Source organism: Saccopteryx leptura, chromosome 6 (genome assembly GCF_036850995.1).
Source record: "Saccopteryx leptura isolate mSacLep1 chromosome 6, mSacLep1_pri_phased_curated, whole genome shotgun sequence".
Taxonomy (NCBI): domain Eukaryota; kingdom Metazoa; phylum Chordata; class Mammalia; order Chiroptera; family Emballonuridae; genus Saccopteryx; species Saccopteryx leptura.
Genome location: NC_089508.1, coordinates 5,751,690 through 5,775,855, shown reverse-complemented (window position 1 = coordinate 5,775,855; position 24,166 = coordinate 5,751,690). Strand labels below are relative to the sequence as shown.

The window sequence follows — 24,166 nt, the reverse complement described above, 5'->3', positions numbered from 1 at the left end:
CGTTCAAAGCCTCGCGCCACTGCGGGCTGGGTCCTGCCTCAGATGGAGCCGTGCCTGCCCCTGGCCCGTGGTGTCCATCTGTGCAGCTGATTACTGAGATGGTTCCGTGATCCTGACACAGGGACACTCGACCTGTCGCATGTAAGTCGACCCCCATGCCTTCCTAAGGAAATGAGCATGTGTCCCAGCTCCAGCCAGTAGTTCAAGTTCAGACAGAAGTTAAAATAAAAAAATAAAATAAAACCCAAGAGGTAAGAATAGAGAAAAAAACTGTCTTCTTCAAGCCTCACTCTAACTCCATGAAGTTAGGATGCTTGACAAAGACGCGAAACTTTGGAGAGAAGATGGAGGCTGTGTTGTTAACCCTGTTCCGTTTGACCCCACGGATCGATTGCAGAGGTCCAGGAACCAAAACCGCTTTAAAATAAACAACGTGTTACGGTTTGCTCTGTGCGGCATTCCCAGTCTAGCGAGGTTTTCTTGGCGGGAGCTCAGGTGAACGCCGCCGTCCTGCACTGGGGCGGGCTGTGAGGTGGGCAGGGGTCAGAAAGCGGTGTGTGTCCGTGAAACGCGGCTTCGGCTTCGTCTCGTTTTTTATTCTGCTAATCCGTTTTCTCTCCCAGCTGCACTGGTGTGTAAAGTCGTTGAACCACGCTGGCCTTTTCTGTGCACGGGAAGGCGGAAGGACGGGGCACAGTTCACGTGCTGGCTGCCTGGCAGGCGGCCCCCAGTGCGCCCCCGAGCGTGGTGACCCGCAGGGGCAGACAGCTCGTCACGGGTGAACACGGCGGTGCTGCATCATTGGAGAGCCCCCGGGCTGTCATGGAGAAACCCCAGCCCCTCTCGCCCGCCGAGGTCCTCTGAGCAGACCAGACGTGGCAGCTCTTTAATCACTTGAGTTTGGAGGCAGGAGGTATTCAGGTGGTTCGAGTTTTGTTTTTCAGGTTTGGGGGGTTTTTGGTAAAATTTTAAAATGAGGCTTTTTCCTATGCAATATCATGAAAACAGAGCCTGGTCTATACAGTTTTGTTAGAACCTCTGAGAGAGCAAACCAAGGCCCACACGGTGCTGTTTTGCACTCAAATAAATGTTTCGAACCCAGAGCAGGCCGCCTTGTCTGACGTGGTGTGTTGTTGCGATTAATTTGGAAGCACAGGTGGTGCGGTCGAGGCCAACATCCCACTTCAGGGCCGTGCTGGCCCCCACGCCACGGTGCGCAGGCAGGTGGTGCGGTCGAGGCCAGCATCCTGCTTCAGGGCCGTGCTGGCCCCCACGCCACGGTGGCGGGCCCCGTCGGGGAGCGCGCGTGCTCCCTCGCAGCTGCCGTCCACGCAGCCAGCCCCCAGACACCAGAGGAACGCGTGATCCCCTGCGCCAGCGCGTGCTGTTCCTACAACACGGATTTCTAATTAATTTCTCAGTGCTATTTTGCATATCAATGCGTAGACAGCACATAGGAATTTTCAAGGAAAAATTAAGCTTAAATTTACATTGGTTGTTTTTCTCGGTAATAAGAAAGAGAGTGACAATTGCTTAATTATAGCTTACATGGATAAAGCGTTTACGACATGCAAAAGTGCTCTATATATTAACTCATTTTTGATACAATCTTAGATAACTGTTGTCCCTATTTTACAAATGGAGAAACTGAGGCACGTAACAATAAAATAATGTGCCCTATACAACGTGGCTAGTTAGCAGTAAGGCTGGGATTTGAACCCAGGCAACTCGAGTCCAGAGTCTATGCTAATAATGCCTAAAGCATCTGCCTCTTCCGCGAGTCCTCCCCAACACTGGCTTTGCTCTAGAACGGCCTCTCCGGCTCAGGAGAATCCCCCCTGCCCTCTCCCTGCGGCGAGGTCTTCCGGTGAGGCGTGCGGTGGCTCCCGCGTGGCAGCTGTCCCACGGACTCGCCCGCTCATCTTTATTCGCATGTGGGAGGATTTCCTCCAGCTGTTTCACTCCTCAGGGGACAGAGGGAAGATGCCCTTTTATGCTTCTCATGCCCCGCCCCTTGCCCTTGGCTTGACATTGTGAAGGTGGGCTTTCCTGCCCCCCCCACCAGGTCCAAGGACAAGTGGAGAAATCCCACGGACCGCTGTCTCTTCACGAGATGTTGTACAGAACTTAAGGATGGCCTCCTTCGATTGAGCCACGAGCCCTCAGTTTTCGTTGACACGCCCCTTTGCTGAGATGTCATGGTGTAACAGCCACCAACCTCAATAAGCAGGAAGAGCCCCTACCTGACAAAGCCAGTGCGTAGACCTGATCACGCTTGGACTCCCAAGAAGTTATTTTTCAGGTTTTAACAGTCAATGAAATTCCTATTTTGAGACCATTCTGTGTATTTTAACACAGGGAGACGCGTGTAACTACCACCAGCACCAGGACACGGAACATTTCTGTAATCTCCGCAAACTCCCTTGTGCTCTGCCCCTCCCCCAGCCCCTGGCAACCAGGGATCTGTTCTCCTGTACTGTATCTAGCTTTGTGCAGAATCCCGTAAATGGGATCCTACCGTGTGTACCCTTTTCGAGACTGGGTGTGTACCCTTCGCTTAGCGTGATGCCTTTGGGAGCCACCCAAAATTGTGTGTATCCACTGAGCTCCCCTTCGTATCCCTGCATAGTACTCCACGGTGTGGGTGTACCACAGCTGACCCGTTCACCAGTTGGAGCACATGTCAGTTGTTCCCCATCTTTACCGAGTCTGAACGGAGCCGCTGTACCTAGCGATTGCTAGGTTACATAGTCAGTATATGTTTAACTTGATAAGAAGCTGCAGCGCTGTTTGCCAGGGTGCCCACACCGCCCTGTGTGCCCCCAGCAGCGTGGCAGAGCCTCGTTCGCCCCAGACTCTCACCGCCTTTGGTTTTGCCGGAATTCTGTGTTTGAGCCATCTCAGTAGGTTGTGGTGATATCTCATTGTGCGTTTAATTTGCATTTTGCCTACTACTAGCTAATGACATTGAACATCTTTCCCTGTGCCTGTTTGTTCTTTAGTGAACTGTTTATTCACATTTTTTTTCCTGTGCCAATGTTTTGTTCATTTTTGGATTTGTACTCTATTTTTTTTCTCTCTCTCTCTCTTGAGAGTACGTTTCGTTTCGTGATTCCTAGAGCGTTCTCAGTAATTTTTGGATTGCGTCCTGGGCATTACGAAAGTTAAGCTGTGGAGAGTCCGTGTTCCGCTTTCCTCTCATGAGTGCTGTCTCCTTTGTCCCCGCGGGTGCCTTTCTTCGTTGGGCCTGGACCGTAAGCCGTTTCTCGGGCTGCCGCTCCGACCTCAGTTCCGATCTTCTGTCGTTAGCTGGAGTGCTTGCGTCCGTGTGAGTGTGTACGGGTGTCGTTAGCTGGAGTGCTTGCGTCCGTGTGAGTGTGTACGGGTGTCGTTAGCTGGAGTGCTTGCGTCCGTGTGAGTGTGTACGGGTGTCGTTAGCTGGAGTGCTTGCGTCCGTGTGAGTGTGTACGGGAATCCCCAGAGCTTGGGGGTCCCCTGTCTGGCTTTTCCCTTCCCGGGATTTCTCCCTTTCCCTTCAGTGCTTGCAGAGTTTGGACTTCACTCTGATTTTCCTAGGAGAAACCAGCTCTGGGGTTTTCCGTGTGTACCCCCCACCCTGCCCCGACGCGTGCACCACTTAGTCCTGGCTAAACGCCCTGGAAAAGGGAACTTACTTGTATGTACAGCTGTCCGTCTGTCCTCTGCCAAGCGAGTGTGAGCGCCCCGTCAGCGTCTCCACGCTGCTCTAGCTGCTCTCCAGAACCTCCGGGCAGTTCTTTTGTGTCGTTTCTGGGCTTATCACTTGCCGTCTGCAGGGGGCGCTGTCCGGGAGGGTCGGCTGTACCTGGCAGGACGGCGACTCCGCGGTGCCCCCGTTGTAGCTGGGGGACGCAGACAGCAGACACACGAGAGGGTCGTCGTGGGTCATGGCGCCGTGAACAAAGAAATAAGGCCGATGTCTCGGGAGAGACGGCGTTCGGCGAGGCTGTCAGGGACAGGCTCCCGTTTGAGTTGAGACCTAAAGAACGGGAGAATTCGGTTGTGGAAAATGCTGGCTGAGAAATGTTCCAAGCAAAGGCAGCAACAAGTACGAAAGCCGTCGTGAAGGGGAGGTCAGCACGGCTGCAGTGTGCTAAGGGAAGGGAGGGAGACAGAGCAGGGGGCAGAGAGCAAGGAGGATCACGGAGGCTGGGGCACCCCGAGGAGGGACTGGGAGTCAACGGTTCTGCACCAGGAAAGGTGGCCGTGGCCGTGAGGGTTGCCTGCCGAACAGAGTCGCCCACTCCCACTGCCGAGTTGGAGTCGCCAGTCCTCAAAAGTCTTGCCCAATGGGTGTTGTGGTCTTGTGATGATTCGACCTGCCTGTCAGCACCGTTGGGGCAAAAGCCAGCAGACCATGCAGTGGACTCCAGCATGTGTGCTGAGTTGAAACAGACAGATTAGCCTGACCAGGCGTTGGTGCAGTGGATAGAATGTCAGACTGGGATGTGGAGGACCCAGGTTCCAGACCCAAGGTCGCCAGCTTGAGCGCGGGCTCATCTGGTTTGAGCAAGGCTCATCAGCTTGAGCCCAAGGTCGCTGGCTTGAGCAAGGGGTCACTCACTCTGCTGTAACCTCCCTGGTCAAGGCACATATGAGAAAGCAATCAATGAACAACTGAGGTGCTGCAACAGAGAATTGATGCTTCTCATCTCTCTCCCTTCCTGTCTGTCCCTATCTGTCCCTCTCTCTGACCCACTCTGTCTCTGTCACAGACACAAAGAAAGAAACAGACAGATTAGAATATGCCCCCTCCATTCCCGAGGTTCTCCGGTATCATGGAAACGATACCAAGGCAGCCGCCGGCATCTAGAAAAATACAATAGCAGTTAAAACCTCAGTTCAAAAGCTGAGAAGCACTAACATAGAAGAGGGCTGGGCGGTAGTAAAAGGAGCTGTTGCCGCCCTGCGTGCTGGGAGGTTTCGCGTGGTGTCCGCGGAGAGGCCCTGGTCGTCGATTTTTAATTCTTTTGTTACGGCAGTGGGCTCGCGCGTGTTTACGGGCCGGATTCCCTGGGGAGCACGTGAGACTCACTTGTTCCTTTCCTTGGGTTCAGATGACAGCGCTTCCGCGGCGAGTAGCATGGAGGTGACAGACCGCATCGCCTCCCTGGAGCAGCGGGTCCAGATGCAAGAAGACGACATCCAGCTGCTGAAGTCGGCGCTGGCCGACGTGGTCCGGCGGCTGAACATCACGGAGGAGCAGCAGGCCGTGCTCAACAGGAAAGGACCTACCAAAGGTGGGCACTGCACGCGTCCGGGGGGCTCGGTCTCACCGACGAGCCTCCCTCCGGCTGATAACACTGCACTCTCCAACCCTGGCCGAGAGGCGAGACTTAGAAAAACAATAGAACGACCTCAGCATCGTCCGCATGCATCATACAGAGCAGGACAGTGTGTTCTGGCTTCATGTTGGGGATGTACAGCCCAGAGGGGCACACTTGTAGGGGACCAATAAATGCTTGGAGGGTCAGGAAAGAACTGTCCACAGTGAGAACAATCGTTTATCCAGATTCTCTGCAATAGAGTTAGTTTGCACATGCACGTACCCCCCCATTGTCAGGGGGCCCTTAGGAGGCTGCCCCCCATTGTCGGGGGGCCTTAGGAGGCTGCCCCCCATTGTCGGGGGGCCTTAGGAGGCTGCTTCCTAGAAAGTGTTTTGCTAACTCTCGTCTCTTTCTCTGCACTCATCTTATATCGATACTATCGTTTGCTTCAGTCCAGCTAATGCTTAACTGATCCCGGGCCACACGCTGGGACACCGCGGGGACAGGCCCCTCCCTGAGTGGCTCAGAATCCTGAAGTTTGTCACTCACTCCTCCTCCCCACTAGCGAGTGAGCGGGCTCCTTCTGGGCAGAACCTCCTGTTTCTTTTCTGTCTCCTTCCCTGCTGTCAGTCAGCATGTAGCCTTCCAGGGGGTCCTATGCCTAGTGGATTTCTGGCAGATTGCAACACTCACTTCCTTTCCCTGTGGCCCCTGGGAAGGAAACATAAAAAAGCAGTATTTTTTGTTTTAAGTAACTTTGTAGCAACCTTTCTTTTTGAAATTTTGGAAACAAATCGCCTCCTGACAGCTCCTGGCTGACTAGTTCCTACCCTGCTGTCTGCTTTACACCGATTTGCACGGCTCACCTTTTGCCAGAATGACTTTTCCTCCTGGCCAACCCTAGAAAGCAGAACGAAGTTGCTCTTGGCTGTGAAGTTCCTTCCGTTAAAGCATTTTGAGATTGTGGCATGTAAAATGTCCCCTTAACGTGAACCGTCTTATTTCGTTTGGATTTAACAAATGGTTTCACAGTTCCCGTATTTTCCTTGGAGTCAGGAGAAGGCACTGTCTCATGCAGGACTCAGTTTTTCCTCAGTTCCGCGGAAAAATAATCTATTTCTCTGTCTTTTGGGGCAATCATTACCAGCTCGGTGTGAGATACACACCCTGCGCGATGTCTGCTTCTTGAATAATCCTTTTAAGTAATCTTCCTCTCCTTCTAAGTTGCAAAGCGATTAGGGTATTTTAAATAGAGACCGGGATGTTTTAGGTGTTCTTGACCTACTCTGCTTTCCCAAAATAATTCTGATGACTCCTGTATCCTAAAGGGTACATTCAAAGTAGTTGCTTCCTATAAAACTACAGACTTCTACAGCTTCTTTATTTTCAGAAAATTGGGGGGGGGGTGGTATAGAAATAATACAAGAGGGCTGTCCAGGAGTTATCTTTTTTTTATTAAAAGTAAAGTTCGATTTTTATAAAACTTCTAAGAGAAATCTCTTTTTTTTCCCCATGGTTAGAGCCAATGTTTCCTTATAACATTCTTTTCATAAGTGAAAATCAAGGCATAATCATCAGAAGGTCGCATCAAGAAATGGAAAAAGACCACAAGAGAGTCGATGAGGTGGTGGCGTCCCCTGAGTGGAGGGGCCATGGCTGTCCCTGCTTGTCCTCAGTTCACTAGGGGACTCTGGAGCAGAGGGGGGAGTCCCTCATCGCGCTGGGGCTGCTTCTCTGGGGGCATTGCTTTGGCCCCAGCATGGGCCCCTCTGTCTGGGTAACTGGCGCTTCATAGCCCTGGTTTGGTTGGGGAATCTTCTAGTCAAAATTGATTTTAGGCAAATCTTCTTCAGTTTTTTTCTCTTTTTCTTTTCTTTCCTTTCCTTTCCTTTTTCTTTCTTTCTTTCTTTCTTTCTTTCTTTCTTTCTTTCTTTCTTTCTCTCTCTCTCTCTCTCTCTTTCTTTCTTTCTTTCTTTCTTTCTTTCTTTCTTTCTAGGAGGGGAGATACAGAGACAGACTTACCCTTCTTCCCACCTGGGTCCACCCAGCAATCCCTGTATGGGGCCAATGTTCTGCCCATCTGGGGCCAATGCTTGCAACTGAGCTATTTTTAGCACCTGAGGCAGAAGCTCTATGCAGCCATCCCAAGCACCTGGGGCCAATGAGCTGAAATCAATCCAGTCATGGCTGCAGGAGAAGAAGAGAGAGAGGAGGAGAGAAGGGGGAGGGGGGAAAGCAGATGGTTGCCTTTCCTGTGTGCCCTGACCAGGAATTAAACCTGGGCTTCCACACGCCAGGCTGATGCTCTACCACTGAACCAACCAGCCAGGGCCCCTCCTTTGGTCTCTAAAAGGCCACATTATTATGATCACTTTACATTATTCTGGCTTGTCACTCTCATACAGACCTGAACTAGACTGGGCACATGGCATACTAATTTTTAAATGTTTGGTGAATCCTTGCCCCTGAAGGTTAGTTGTCAAGAGCTTTGGGTGCACATCCCTGTGCTGTCCGCCCAGAGGTGGGGATGGCTGTGTCACAAAGGAGTGGGCTGCCTTGGATGGCCGTCAGCACTTAAAGTGCTCAAAGCAGGGGCATGGTGAGTGCTGTGACGGTGGCTGTCCTCGTCCTCAGTGTTGGACTGTGTGTTCACTTCGTGGCCTCTGTATGGCCCATGAGGCCAGGAGATAATTCTAGTTCCTCTCTGTGACAGTACTCCCCTTACTGGAAGGGGGTTATCATGACCTCTGATCTTTGACTTACTTGATCATTCTTCATGTGACTTAACTGGTAGAACAGTGAGATCTGTAGCCTCATGAAAATAACTCACTCGTAGATCAAGGTCAAGGCTTCCCGGGACAGGGGAGGACGGTGGCCAAGCCCATAAAATGCCTGTGCCCTTAGTTCATGCAGAGTGAGCTGTGTCTTGGGCTACCTTTTAAAAATAATATTCTCCTGTCCCTAGATGGCCTATTGTACTAATTATCCAACTCTTCCTAGTCCAAAGATACTGGGTCCCAGGATGAATCAGCCTCTACCTAAGCTCCCAAACTTTGCTAATCTTGTGTTCCTTTTCCTTTTGTATTTAAAAAAATTTTTAATATTGAAAACTGGTTGCCCTCTCATATGTCTTTTTTCCCCTTCTCTATGCCAAGTGAGAGGAGAGGAGGAGAGAGAGAGAGAGAGAAAGAGAGAGACAGACTCCCGCATGCGCCCCAACCGGGATCCGCCCAGTAACTCCCTTTTGGGGGCCAATGCTCTGTACATCTGGGGCCATGCTCTCAACTGAGCTATTTTTAGCACCTGAGGGAGAGGCTCCACGGAGCCATCCTCAGCACCCAGAGCCAATGTGCTTGAACCAACCGAGCCATGGCTGCAGGAGAAGAGAGAAAAAGAGAGAAGGGTGAGGGTGAGGGTGGAGAAGCAGATGGTCTCTTCTCCTATGTTCCATGACCGGAATTGAACCCAGGACATCCACACCCCAGGCTGACGCTCTACCACTGAGCCAACCGGCCAGGGCCTTTTTTAATCTTTTAATTGGCTTCTAAATGTTCTTTGGTGTATATTCCTTAATAAGCAGAAGAAATTTGTCTTAAAAATTACTCCGTTCTTACCACCAAGTCTGATCCTCACTGCACTGAGACCAGCCTTGGGGGTCACAGCAAACTTCCGGAGCTGGGGTTGGTTCACGTGTTCTCAAGAAGACGGGAATCATGATTTGGAGTTAAATAATAGATCCTTTGTACACACACTCAACTGATTTCCATGTTGGCGCTAGGAGGGCATCACAGGATTTGAAATGTAAAATGTGGGTTACAATATACTCATCACCCTGTGCCTGTGGGCTGTCAGCTTTGCTGGGCATTAACCAGTAGTTAATTAACCAGTAGTTCCCATTTCTCATTTTAATTTTGCTGTAATGGCCCTGGCCGGTTGCCTCAGCAATAGAGCATCAGCCTGGCGTGAAAGTCCTGGGTTTGATTCCCAGTCAGGACACACAGGAGAAGTGACCATCTATTTCTCCCCCCAACCCCATCTCTCTCTCTCTTTCTCTCTCTCTCTCTCTCTCTTCTCCTCCCACAGCCATGGCTCGGTTTGAGCAAGTTGGCCCCTGGTGCTGAGGATGGCTCCATGACCTCACCTCAGGTCTTAAAGTTCCTTGGTTGCCAAGCAATGGAGCGGCGGCCCTGGATGGGCAAAGCATCACCTGGTAGGGGGCTTGCCAGGTGGATCCCAGTCGGGGCACATGTGGGAATCTGTCTCTGCCTCCCTGCCTCTCACTAAATAAAATTTTTTTTAAATTTGCTGTAATTCGACCACTTGCTTTTTATAAAACTTTAATGTACTCTTGCAAGCATTTTTATTCCTAGCCCTCTTAATGGTCAGAGACTTAATAAATGTCACCAAAAAGCAGAGGCTGATGATGCTGGTAAACAAGTCAGTCCTGTTGTCCCAGGACGTGGAAACCTAGCCTCAGAATTGAGCCCAGCCACTGCTGTTGAGGGCCTCTGCTGTGCGAACACTTAACCCTGCTGTTTCAAGTAACACCGTAGCTCCCGTTCCTTATTGGCGAGGTGCTGGGCTTTGCAATAGATATTTTGGATAGACTAGAGCTCATCTCACCTCTCCACAGTGCTTGGAGGGAGGTATTCATCTGCCGTTTTACAGATGAGAAGCTGCCTCCAGGTAATTGAATAATTTGCTCCAGGTTACCCAGCTGCCCAGAGAAAATCTGGGTCTGAACCCCAAGGCTTGGCTGGACATGTGGACGGGTTCTGTCCACCACCCACGTCGCTTTGCTGTGCACACCCCTCAGTAATATTATTTAAATTTGCATTGTTCAAATCCAGTCAAATATTTAAGAAATGAATAACTATGTGGCCAGAAATGAGAGTTCCTTTCCTCAAGGTTTGATTTGATTTGCAAAGTATCCCAGATACAATAGATTGTATTCAGCATGTGATCATGTGAAATATTATGTTATTGTCCCTTTACGATTTTTATTAGCTAGCTACAACTAGCAAATTAAAATTTTTAAAAGCTCTTTAAGTGAATTTAATTAATGAATAATTAACTTAGTTCTTTATCCTGGTTAACCACAATTAGCAGGTTTTCCCCTCTTTCTCCTTATCTTTTGTCTAGCACATCAGCTAATTACAGAAAATAACTTCTGCCTTCTTCTGCACAGAACACGCTGTAGTTTCTTCTGTTCTTCTCATTACCTGCCCCCTGCTTTAGATAGGGGTTCTTCAGTGATTTACAGAAAAAGGGGTTAGTAGGTGCATTCAGTTTTTCAGAGACGAAGGTTGTTTTTAAACTTCGTATAATGAAAATGTTCAAATGTATATAAAAGTAGGAAGAAGGCTACCTCTTATTTTTTTTAACCTGGCTTCATTATTTACCAACATGTAGTCAGTTTTGTTTTCCTTACTATTCCTCCCAGCCCCCCATTCACTCTGTTCACCCCACTGGGATTATCTCAAGGCAAGTTCGAGACAGCGTATCCATTCACCACGAAGTAATTCAGTATCTATTTCTAAAGAACAAGGAGCCTCTTTCTTTTTTTTTTAATTTTTAAAATTTTTTGTTTTTCTTTTCAGGGACAGAGAGAGAGAGAGAGGGGGATAGATAGGAACAGACAAACAGGAACGGAAAGAGATGAGAAGCATCAATCATCAGTTTTTCGTTGCGACACTGTAGTTGTTCATTGATTGCTTTCTCATATGTACCTTGACCGCGGGCCTTCAGCAGACCGAGTAACCCCTTGCTTGAACCAGTGACTTTGGGTCTAAGCTGGTGAGCATTTTTTTTTTTTTTTTTTTTTTTTGCTCAAAAGCCAGTTGAGCCCGTGCTCAAGCTGGCGACCTCGGGGTCTTGAACCTGGGTCCTCGGCATCCCAATCCAATGCTCTATCCACTGCACCACTGCCTGGTCTGGCGCTGGTGGGCTTTTTTTTTTTTGTTCAAATCAGATGAGCCCGTGCTCAAGCTGGCGACCTCAGGGTCTCGAACCCGGGTCCTCTGCATCCCAGTCTGACGCTCTATCCACTATGCCACCACCTGGTCAGGCCAAGGAGCCTCTTTTTAAAAACCCACACTACCATTATTACACTAAAAAATAAATGATTACTTAATATCAAATCAGCATTCTGATTTTCCCAGGCATCTAATAAATGACTTTTTATAGCAGCCTTATTGGAATATAATTCACACAGCATAAAACTCACCCTTTTGAAGTGTACAGCTCGTTGGTTTTTATTTTTTATACTATTGTACAGCCAACCTCGCTATCAAATTTTAGGACATTTTTACCACCCAGAAAACGCCCCACACCCATTAGTATTTGTTTCCCCTTGCTCCCTCCCTCCACCTTCCCAGCAACCATTAATTTACCGTCTCCACGGACTTGACTGTGCTGGACATTTCCTGTAAATGGAAGCATGCCATATGAGGCCTTTGCCACTGTCTCCGCTCACCTGGCATATGTTTTCAGGTTCATCCGTGTTGTAGCGTGTGTCTACTTCATTCACATGCAGGCAGTCCCCGGTCATGAGCGAGACGGGTTCCGGAGGTTTGCTCTGAAGTTGAATTTGTGTGTGAGTTGAAACAGGTACCTTGACCCATTAAATGCAACTTGGATCGAGTTTGTCTTAACATAGTATTTGTTTTTACCTTTCTGTGAATGTAAGTACTTAACCACTTTCAAACCTACAGAAGCTAGCTTGTTTGTAACCCGAGGACTGGGGCTGCCTGTAATTGACTGTAGGGATATGCAACATAGTGTTTCTTCGTTCATCCATTGATGGAAATTTGGGGTGGCGATAAATGACTTTTTGCAATCAGTTCATTGAAGGCTTTCCCCCCATATACATTTCCATTATATTGAATTTTAGGTATTACAGGATTCTTGCACTACTAGACCCAAACCTGAGAATTCAAATAAACAAACATGGTATCATGGACTGCTTCATCTATCTAGCAAGCAATATATTAAAACTTGATTCATGTGCATGCTGATCATTTAAAAATCCCTTTTAAATGAGATAATATGTTACCGTTTTGAACCAGCTGATTTCTGGCATAGTAGGTAAGAGGTAACATATCTACATTCTGTTCCATCTCTTGCTTTTTTCACTGTAGTGCATAGAAACCATCCTTGTTCCTTTTACACAGTTGCGTAGTACTCCACTGTGAGGATGAGCCACCATTTACGCCAGTCTGTATTGGTGGTCCTTCATTATACAAATAATTTACAAATAATTGTACCTGTGGCGTTTTGTATTTTTACCAGTGTATCTTTAGGCTAAATTCCTGGAAGTGGGATTGCTAGATCCAAGGATAAATGCACCTGTAATTTTGCTAGGTGTTGGTGACAGACAGGAATCTTCCCCACTACATGGTCAGTTACCTGCTTTGTCTTTTAATTTAGCAAAAGCAGAAGCAAAAGCAGATTGTTTTCTCCAGTTCAAAATAGAGGCATATTTTAAATTTTGAAAGAGATAATTAGAAATTCTTGATCCATAATGGTTAGATAGGCTGTAGATTTCACACATAATTACATACATAGTTATACTTTGCATTATTGAACTTATTTTTAGGCCTGATGGAAAGTTTTACTTATCAAATATTGCACATTGAGGGTTTTTTTATTATAATTGAGAGGTGGAGAGGCAAAGAGACAGACTCTTGCATGCGCCCCAACTGGGATCCACCCAGCAAGCCCCTACCTGGTGATCCTCTGCCTATCTGGGGCCATGACTCCATTGCTCAGCAACCAAGCTATTTTAGCACCTGAGGCGAGGCCTTGGTGCCATCCTCAGCACCCGGGGCCAACTTGCTTGGTGCCATCGTCAGCATCCGGAGCGATGGCTGCGGGAGGAGGGGGGAGAGAGAGCAAGAGAGAATGAAGGGGAAAGGATGGAGAAGCAGATGGTTGCCTCTTCTGTGTGCCCTGACCAGGAACCAAACCTGGGACTTCCTCACACAGGATGATGCTCTACCACTGAGCCAACCGGCCAGGGCCACATTGAGTTGGTAATGCTAGTTGGAGGGGTTTCTTGATCTTAGATTACAACTCAGTATCACTGTCATAATAAGCATTAGTAGATTGGACTAGCTATACTTGAATTTCCATATGTACATCAACTGTAGTTTTGAAAATGGATTATCGCGGATGGTACTTTCTAAAGTCAGGTCACTCCAGTCCTACCATTTAGAAAGATGAAAAAGTATTCATTTCAGGCTCCCTTGTGAATGTTTCTAGGCCTGAGGTTCTGAACATCTACCTTAGAGCCAGCGATTTCCGTCGCCAGACCGTGGAGTCAGTTTGCAGGACTCCTGCTCCAGGTAGCGCGTGGGGACCATCTGTGAAATAACGTGCAAAGTCACGCTGGCTGTAGAGACCACACCGGTGACCCGTCTCCACCCTGCCGACTGGGCCTGTCCACTTTCATTGTCCACAGCTCTTCTCTTTTCCCTGCCGGTGGGTTGGCGAGTCTACAAGAACGTGCCCGGGTAGCAAAGTCACATAGAAACTCAATATGGCTGTTTAGAACACTCTTCTCACATGGGTTAGGATCATGGATGTCAGAGCAGGAGGAGACAGACGTCCTGGGAGCATTTATAGGCCGAAGCCTCTGCTTTCCGGATTAGGAAAAGGGGCCCAAGGTGTCTTGCCTGTGGGTACACTGAACCTAAAGGAAGAAAAACATAGTCGTGATTCAGAAATGGCAACCTAATGCCTTTTCTTTGAAGAGGGATTTTTGTGAACGAAATGTAATGCAGCCTGATGCACACGTGCGTGCTGAATACCTTCTGTGCGTGGGTGTCATCGCAGGTGCCCCTTCAGGGAGCCGGGGGGGGGGGGTCTGGGGGGGGAGTGGATAGGCCCAGAGGCAGGCGACTGGGCCACGGCGTCCTGTGTGCCGACAGTGGTGAGATGACGAGGGGGGAGCCCAGAGGAGGCTCGCCCAGCCTGGCTCAGGGTGCGTGTGCGTGTGCGTGTGCGTGAGAGACAGAGACACGCAGGGTCCTGGACCAGGCGGCAGAGGGGACCTGGGTGCCAGATAGTGTCTGTTCGCCCGTCCCAATCCTTCCCTTGCCTTCCGGCAGCCAGCTGTCTGCCCCGGAGCCTGACCGGTGTGGATGACACCCACGGACATCCCTGCTGTCCATCTCCCAGTTAGAATGAGCAGCGGGGGGCACTAGCAGGGCTGGAAAGGGCGGAGGGGAGGGAAGTCAGAGTGGTTCCCCCTTGGCCCCTTCCACGTGGGGTCCCTCTGCCGGCCGCATCCCTCCGCCGGCCCTGTCCCTCCTCCGCCCGCCCCGTGCCTCCTCCGCCGGCCCCGTCCCTCCTCCGCCCGCCCCGTCCCTCCTCCGCCCGCCCCGTCCCTCCGCCGCCGGCCGCGTCCCTCCGCCGGCCCTGTCCCTCCGCCGGCCCTGTCCCTCCTCCGCCGGCCCTGTCCCTCCTCCGCCCGCCCTGTCCCTCCGCCGGCCGCGTCCCTCCGCCCGCCCTGTCCCTCCTCCGCCCGCCCCGTCCCTCCTCCGCCCGCCCCGTCCCTCCTCCGCCGGCCGCGTCCCTCCGCCGGCCCTGTCCCTCCTCCGGCTCTGTCCCTCCTCCGGCCGCGTCCCTCCTCCGGCCCTGTCCCTCCTCCGGCCCTGTCCCTCCTCCGGCCGCGTCCCTCCGCCGGCCCTGTCCCTCCTCCGGCCGCGTCCCTCCTCCGGCCCTGTCCCTCCGCCGGTCGCGTCCCTCCGCCGGCCCTGTCCCTCCTCCGGCCGCGTCCCTCCTCCGGCCCTGTCCCTCCTCCGGCTCTGTCCCTCCGCCGGTCGCGTCCCTCCGCCGGTCGCGTCCCTCCGCCGGCCCTGTCCCTCCTCCGGCTCTGTCCCTCCGCCGGTCGCGTCCCTCCTCCGGCCGCGTCCCTCCGCCGGCCCTGTCCCTCCTCCGGCCGCGTCCCTCCTCCGGCCGCGTCCCTCCGCCGGCCCTGTCCCTCCTCCGGCCCTGTCCCTCCTCCGGCCCTGTCCCTCCTCCGGCCGCGTCCCTCCTCCGGCTCTGTCCCTCCGCCGGCCCTGTCCCTCCTCCGGCTCTGTCCCTCCGCCGGTCGCGTCCCTCCTCCGGCCGCGTCCCTCCTCCGGCCCTGTCCCTCCGCCGGTCGCGTCCCTCCGCCGGCCCTGTCCCTCCTCCGCCCGCCCTGTCCCTCCTCCGCCCGCCCCGTCCCTCCTCCGCCGGCCGCGTCCCTCCGCTAAATGCTGCTTTCGGAGCAGCAGCCTCTCTCTACCTTTAGGTTCAGGTGGGTGCCGCCTCTTGGCCCCGAGGGTGGAGGAGTGCGAAGCTGTCAGCCGGGAGAGGAGCAGGACGCGTGGGCCGCCGGTGTGGAGTGCCCGCCGCCCAGCGGGGAGACAGGGCCCTCAGAGCAGCACAGCTGTCTCCTCTCCTCTCCAGCGGGCAGGTCAGACCAGACCCCGACACTACACGTGACAGGACGAGCTTCTCTAAGAGAGGGTCAGAGGCGGGCAGTCGGGCAGCTGGAAGGATGAGGCTGGCGTGAGCCGGGGGTCACTGAGCACTTGTTGGGCACACTGGACCCCGGTCCGGCTATGGGGCTGGGACCCAGTCCTGCCTTGTAGCCCACCCCCCAGGTAGTTCCAGCAGCCCGGGCTGGGAAGCCGCTGATAGAACAGAGGAGGTGGGAAGAGGGTGGGGTTTTTGTTGTTGTTTGGGGAGAGCACTGAAGAATTCGGGTGATTGGTGACAAAAACACAACTGGGCAGAGACCAGCTCGCTGACCGTTGTGAGAGGACATTACGACGGGCAGAGTGGCGTGGACACGCAGCAGCTCAGGGCCGGGCGGGACATCCTTCCGCCTTCTCCAGGCCAAGTTGAGAAGAGGGTGCGGACGTGCCGTGTGCGTCCCGGCCAGTTGGACAACAAACTGTGTTTCAAGTTGCTACCACACTGCCTGTCACCAGGCTCTCGGAGCTGCTGCCATACTTTGGCATTTCCACGTTACGTTGGTTCTGGTGACAGCAGGCTGACAGGACCCTGGAGGTCACCCACTAGGGACATAAGGACAGGGTTTGTGAGATGAGCTGGGGAGAGACTGGGCAGTCGGTGACAGCAGGACTAGAAGACTCGGAAGCTCATACACGTCCTGCACCCATTTCCTGGGGCTGCGTAACCAGTGACCACAGACTGGGGGCTTAGAACCACAGAAACGTGTTCTCTCCCAGGTCCAGGGGCCAGGAGTCTGAAATCAGTGGCCCTGGGCTGAAATCCCAGGGTTGGCAGGCTGGTTCCCTCTGGAGGCTCGGGGAGGGGGAGAAACTGTCCCGTGCTTGTCTCCCAGCTCCTGATGGCAGCTGGCCGTCCTTGGTGTCCTCGGCTTGCGGACGCATTGTTCAGTCTTGGCCGCCGCTAGTGTCACACAGCGTTCTCCTCTCTGTGTGTCTTCACATGGCCTTCTTATACGGACACTGGCCACTGGATTGAGAGTCCACCCTTATCTTAACATGACACCTACCGCTTTGTACATAAGGCCACATTCTGAGGGTCTGGCTGGGCGTACATTTGAGGTGGAGGGCACGACGTAACCCAGTTACATGTATTTTTTTTAACCCTGAAACTAAAGTAAAGTGGAGAGAGAAGACGAGCAGAGGTGAAGGGGTGTTTCTTCTGACCCGGGAGGAGGGCTCTGCCCTGGCGGAGAGCGGACGTTAGCAAGGAGGGCAGATTGTGTGTGTGAGAGGGCGAAGGACCTCGGCTTTGGAGCTGTGGGGCGTCCACTGGGGAGTGCTGGCTCCTGGCTGGGGCAGGTGCTCAGGAAATGAGGAAAGGGGACCTTGGAAAGGGTGGAGAATGGCCCTGAGCTCTGGCCGGAGGGGACTAACTGTGGCTTTTCCCAGTTTTTCTTAGGGGAAAAAAAAAAGAGAGAGAGAGAGAGAAGCCTGCCCCGGCTTTAGAAACTGAACAGTTTCAGTGTGGTAAAAATTTGTCATTCTGTGCCCAGCTCCAACCATCCTCCATGCATTTACTCAGTTCAATTCTATTTCTGTCTAGTGGTTTCAGAATTGCGTACCCATGGACAACAACTTTACAAACTAGAATACAGTGCTCTGTGTGGTTTTTGGTTTTTGTCATCTTAACAGTCTCTGCTCTTTCCCAAAACTATTTAAGTCAGCACCTTTTCTCCCTGCCCCCATCCAAGAGGCTATAACGTATATTTGTAATAAGTTAGATTCCTTTATCAGAATCTGCAGCCCACTCCATCATGGGGTTCGCCCATCTCCTAACTGATTTTTTATTCGCATGCATTCACGTTCACTCTCTGTACTGCAGGAGGCTGTAGGCTTTGACAGATGCATAGTGCCACATTCCACCACTACAGGAGTATTGAGAACAGTTGACCACCCCAAACAATCGTGAGCGCGTGTGCGTGCGCACGCGCGCGCGCACACACACACACACACACACTCCAGCCCAGGGGTCCCCAAACTTTTTACACAGGGGGCCAGTTCACTGTCCCTCAGACCGTTGGAGGGCTGGACTATAAAAAAAAACTATGAACAAACCCCTATGCACACTGCACATATCTTATTTTAAAGTAAAAAAACAAAATGGGAACAAATACAATATTTAAAATAAATAACAAGTAAATTTAAATCAACAAACTGACCAGTATTTCAGTGGGAACTATGCTCCTCTCACTGACCACCAATGAAAGAGGTGCCCCTTCCGGAAGTGCTGCGAGGGCTGGATAAAAGGCCTCAGGGGGCCGCATGCGGCCCGCGGGGCCATAGTTTGGGGACCCCTACTCTAGCCTCTGGCAACCTATCTGGTTTTTGTCTCTATACTTTTGCCTTTTATACAATGTCATGTAAATGGAATCGTACCCTAGGTAGCCTTTCCGCCTGGCCCCTTTTACCTAGCTGTGTGGATAGGAGACTCATCCACGCTGTTGGGCAGATTGGTTCATTTTTATTTTTTTTTCTGAATCATATTCCACTGTATGGATTTACTAGAGTTTGTCCGTTCACCCACTGAAGGACACTTTGGTTGCTTTCAGTTGTCGGCAATGACGAATAAGCCTGCCATTAATATTCAATACAGGTCTTACATAGATGTTAAGTTTTCCAGTCACTGGGTAAACACCTAGTGTCCCGCAGTGGCGGGATTGTACAGTAAGACTGCATCTAGCAACTGCCAAGCTGTCTTCCAGAGTGACTCTACATTTTGCAGTCCCACCAGCAGGGAGTGCGTTCCTGGAGCTCTGCGTCCTGGCCGGACATGGGTGTTCTGTCTGGGGTTTTTGTTGTTTTTTTTTTTTGTTTTGTTTTTTGGATTTTAGCCATCCTAATAGGTATACAGAGATATCTCATTATTGTTTTAATTTGCATTTCCCTAGCGACAGAAGATGCTGAGCATCTTTTCATATGCTTATTGGCCATCTGTGTATCTTCTTCGGTGAGGGGTCTGTTTGCATCTTCTGCCTATTTTTTTTTTAATTGGGCTGTTTGTTTTTTTGCTGTGTTTTTAGAGATTCGTGTTTTGTTTTATTTTTATAATATTCCTTATACAAATCCTTGATCAGCTATGTGATTTGCAAATATTTTCTCCCAGTCTATGACATTTTCTTTTCATTTTTCTTAACTGTGTCTTTCATGGAGCAAAATGTTTATTAATGTTAATGAAGTCCAAACGATCAGAGTTTTTCTTTCATGGATTATGTTTTTGGTGTTGTATGGGAAAAGTCATCATCAAACCCAGGTCACACAGCTTTCTGCTATTTTTTTTTTTAATTTTTTCTTTTTTTTCGTATTTCTCTGAAGCCGGAAACGGGGAGAGACAGTCAGACAGACTCCCGCATGTGCCCGACCGGGATCCACCCAGCACGCCCACCAGGGGCCACGCTCTGCCCACCAGGGGGCGACGCTCTGCCCCTCCAGGGCGTCGCTCCGCGGCGACCAGAGCCACTCTAGCACCTGGGGCAGAGGCCAAGGAGCCATCCCCAGCGCCCGGGCCATCTTTGCTCCAATGGAGCCTTGGCTGCGGGAGGGGAAGAGAGAGACAGAGAGGAAGGAGGGGGGGTGGAGAAGCAAATGGGCACTTCTCCTATGTGCCCTGGCTGGGAATCGAACCTGGGTCCCCCGCACGCTAGGCCAACGCTCTACTGCTGAGCCAACCGGCCAGGGCCTGCTATTTTTTTTTTTAATGTAGAAATTTGACAGTTTTGTGTTGTACTCTGAGGTCTGTGGCCCCAAAATTTTGAGTTCATTTCTGTATAAGGTGTGAGGCTGGTGTCTAGATTCGGTGTTCCAACACCGCTTGTTAAAAACCTCCGTTGCATCGTCTTTGCACCTTTGCCACTTTTGCCAGCATTGAAAAACGTCAACTCCTTTCTGCAAGAGTTGCTTCAACCAGGGGCATGGTCTGACTTCCTTTTCTGCTTGTCTTGCAGCAAGACCACTGGTGCAGACCTTGCCTTTGAGAACCACCGTCAACAACGGCACCGTGTTACCAAAGAAACCTAGTGGCTCTCTGCCGTCCCCCTCCGGGACCAGAAAAGAAACTTTTGTGCCGGCGACAACCAAAAGGTAAGCACACGGTGCCTTCAATGAACTCGAAAAGTAGATCCATCTCATGTGTTAAAATAAGGACTCTTTTTCTTATTGGAACTTTTTTTTTTTTTTAACCATTTCTCATCTGAGTTCAAGCTTGAAAACGTACAATATCTGGTGTGTTGCTGTAACAAGAACCATATAGATTTATTACTCTGCTTTTTGAAATGTTATCATAGCTGATATTATCTGTGTTTCAGGCATATATATAGTGGTTCGACGTCCAGGTAATTTTCGAAGAGATCCCTCCTCTTAAGTCCAGTGCCCACCTGGCTCCGTGTGCAGTGATTACTGTATTACTGACGTTATTCCCTATGCTGTATTTTACATCGTTGTAAAATTTGATCAGATTACCTTTGAAATCTCCATACTGAAATTACAGTGTGTCATTATCTTGTATTTTTACTTACAATTCTTTTTTTTTTTTTAAAGACACATGGGAGTGTAAGGACTATGCTCTTCCCAAGTCCACACTTGACACACACACACAGCACAATTCAGATTCCCACACCAATGGGAATGAAGTCCAACTTCATTCTTAGGCATGTAGATACTCAGTTTTCTCTCTACTATTTGTTGAAAAGACTGTCCTTTGCCCATGGTAGTGTCCTGTTGCCCATGCCAGAAATCTTTTGGCTATATACTACACAGAGGCTTGTTTCTGAGCTGTCTGTTCTGTTCCATTAGTCAGTAGTTTCTGTCTTCATGCCGATAAAGGTACCACACCACCTTGATTACTGTTACTTTGTAGTGTGTTTTGAAATCAGGAAGTGTGAAGCCTCGGACTGTTCCTGTTCAAGTTTGTTTTAGTTATTTGGGGTCCCCTGAGATTTCTTATGAATTTTAGGGTTTTTTTTCTAGTTTTACAAAAATTGTCTTGGAGATTTGGATAGGGATTGCATTGAATCTATAGACTTTGGGTGATATGGACATTTTAGCAATATTAAGTGTTCCAGTCCATGAAAACGGGATATACTTCCATTTACTTATCTTTTTAATTCTTTTATTTTATTTTTTAGCAGTGTTTTATAGTTTTCTTATACAAGTTTGTCACCTCCTGAGTTGTTTTTTCCTAGTTATTTTATCCTTTTTGATGCTATAGCAAATAGGATTGTTTTATTTCTTTTTATAAAACATTTTATATATTGATTTTAGAAAGAGGAGAGAAAGAGAAAAAAAGGTGGGCAGAGGAGGCGGGAGAAGTGGGAAGCATAAAGTTGTAGTTGCTCCTTGTGTGTGCCTTGACCGGGCAAGCCCTGGGTTTCAAACCAGCGACCTCGGCGTTCCAGGTCGACGCTTTATCCACTGCGCCATCAAAGGTCTGGATTGTATTCTTAATTTCCTCTTTGGATTACTGTATTTTTCGCTTTATAAGATGCACTTTTTTTCCCAAAAAAAAGTGGAGGGGGAAATGCCCATGTGTTTTACGGAGCAAAAAATACAGTATTTTATTAAATATTTTAACACATCATTTGGTTCAGAATATTTTTTTTCTTATTATTCTCCTTAAAATCCTAGGTGTGCCTTATGGTCAGGTGTGTCTTACGGAGCAAAAAATATGGTAGTTGTTAGTATTTAGAAGTGCAACAGATTTTTGTGTATTGATTTTTGTGTCTGTATCTTTGATGAAATTGTTTATTATTTTTACATTTTTTGTGTGTGAAATCTTTTAGTGTGTTTTTCACATGTAAGGTTGTATCATCTGAAAACAGATCATTTTACTTCTTCCTTTCTAATTATTTCCTTTTCTTGTCTGATCGCGCTGGTAGGATCTCCAGTACTATGCTGAACAGTAGTGGGGAGGGTGGGTATCCTTGCTTTGTACCTGGTCTCAGAGGAAAAGCTTTTAGTCTCTCGCTATTGAATATATTTAGCTGTGGGCTTCTCATATGTGGCTTTTATTATGTTATAGTAGTTTTCTTTTTCTAGCTTGTTGAGTATTTTTAACATTGAAAGGATATTGAATTTTGTCAAGTGCTTTTTCTGCATCAATCAAGACAAGACATTTGTTATTTGTCCTTCATTCTGTTAATGTGGTGTATTACATTGATTCGTTTTGGTAGGTCAAACCATCCTTGCATTCCAAGTGTGAATCCCACTTGGTCATGGTGAATATAATTATTCCAATGTACTGTTTGATTTGATTCAGTCTTACTTTGTTGAGGATTTTTGCATTGATGTTCACCAGGGATATCGGTCTGTATAGTTTTTCTTGTTGTGTCTTTGTCTGGTTTTAGTGTCGGAGGAGTGCTGGCCTCAGAGCATGAGATTTGAAGTGTTCTCCTTGTCATGGCTTTGGAAGAGTTTGAAGAGAATTGGTATTAATTCCTCTTTAAATTTTGGTAGTACCCTCCAGTGATACCAGCTGGTCTTGGACTTTTCTTTATTGGGAAATGTTTAATTATTGCTTCAATTTCCTTCCAGGTATAGATGTGTTCCGTATTTTTGTTTATGATTCAGTCTTGGTAGGTTGTATGTATTGAGGAATTTACCCATTTCCTCTTCTTAAGGTATTGGTTTGTTGGCATATATTTGTTCATAGTAGTCTCTTATAATCCTTTTTATTCTGAGATACCAGTTGTGATATCCCCTCTTTCATTTCTAATTTTAGTTGAGTTGTCTCTCTTTTTCTCTTAGTCTAGCTGAAGATTTGTCAACTTTGTTGGCCCAATTTTTTCTTGGTTTTACTGTATTTTTTTTTGTTTTTCTATTCTCTATTTCATTTATGTTTGCTGTACTCTTTATTATCTCCTGACTTTGCTAACTTTTGGTTTGCTTTACTTTTCTTTTCTTGCTTTCTTGAGCTGTAAAGTTAGGTTGTTGATTTAAGATTTTTTTGTTGTTAATGTAAGTGTTTATGGCTATAAATTTCCCTCTCAGTACAGTTTTCTTCACATCCCATAAGTTTTAGTGTGTTTTGTTTTCATTTCCATTTGTCTCCAGATATTTTCTAAATTCTCTAGTAATTTCTTCTCTGACCCATTGGTTGTTTAAGAGTGAGTTGTTCAATTTTAAGATGGACTTTTTAAAGTAGTAAATAGTTAATGAAAAAAAAAAACATCGAGATTCCCTTTTTTATTGAAGAAAATTGTATTTTATAATTCATACCTCTTTATATTCTTGGAACTTAAATAATATTTTTCAGATCAAAAAATATAAAAATAAAAAATGTAATGTTATTATTTAGCTGCCAATTAGAAATATAACATTTTCCAGATTGAGTGTCCAAGACTCTTGGGTTCTAGTGTGGAGTGGAGTGATGCACTTTTTTTTTTTTCCTTCTGGCTTTTATGGGCTTCCATGGACATGCATTCCCATCCATTTGGAAGTTGAAAATTTAAGCAGCAGCATCTGACAGTTACTCCATGTTTGTAAAGTTCCTACTGATCTCTCACTAGGAGAGAATTTTGAAAACAAAGTAACCAGGCACTGTAAATATTAGGATTAAAACAACTTCCATCGTTTGCAGCCATGTAAATTTTTTTTCCTGTGATTAGAGTTCCACATTAACGGTGTTGGGGCAGCTGTGGTGTGGGGATGGGTATATGTTTGTTTTCTTTTCTCTGGGGTTTTTCAGCCCTAGTGCTTAAGAACAAAATCCCCTTTGGAAATTGTCCAGGACCCGGTGGTTGTGCTTTGTGTTGCCAATTAAGGCTTCGATTGGGGGCTGGATTTGGACTCCTTGGGAAAAGCTTTGTTTCCATTAGTCAAAGGAGAAAAAGGCAGAAACTCCAGGGAAGACGTTGTAGGTCATACCTTGCTCAGCGGGCAAGGAGGGATCTGACAATAGAAGAACAGTTCCGCGGGTTCCACACAAAGACAAGCGCTCATTCTTTCCGCGCCGAAGTGGGGTTTTACAATAGGGCAGAGCTGTGAGAAGAGAGACCAGGGAACAAAACCAGTTCAAAGAGAGGGCATTATTTTCAAATCGCTCCACTCGGAGTGTAAGGCGGGGATGGTCAGCAACTCTCGCTTCGAAACAGACAGCTAACAGTCCTTTGGAAAAATAGTCGCACTTGTTAGAAAAAACAGCTTTTGTAGATACTCCGAAGCCAGACTATGTATCATACACGATTTAAAGAATAGAATGAAATCTGGTTTTAGGTGTTCTTTTTTTTTTTAATGATTATTTCTCTCTCTTTTTTTTTTTTAATCATTGAGACCCACTGAAATGTAGCTCTTAAATTCATGCTTTGGGTGGGTTCTCAGTAGCAGAATAGAGATGGAAATCGTCTGCTGTGAACAGAGGAA

At 48.5% G+C, this 24,166-nt stretch overlaps 1 protein-coding gene across 6 annotated transcripts in view; it reads left to right on the top strand.

The window, feature by feature from the left end:
• The window catches only part of EML1 (EMAP like 1), a 177,638-nt gene that overhangs the window by 99,283 nt on the left and 54,189 nt on the right, over window positions 1-24,166 (top strand). For all 6 annotated transcript variants that reach the window (XM_066344748.1, XM_066344746.1, XM_066344749.1 and 3 more), the window contains exons 2-3: window positions 5,097-5,279; window positions 19,756-19,891. In XM_066344748.1, the coding sequence (XP_066200845.1) occupies window positions 5,123-5,279; window positions 19,756-19,891 (293 nt within the window). In that variant the 5' untranslated portion in view covers window positions 5,097-5,122. The remainder of the gene's footprint in view (window positions 1-5,096; window positions 5,280-19,755; window positions 19,892-24,166) is intronic.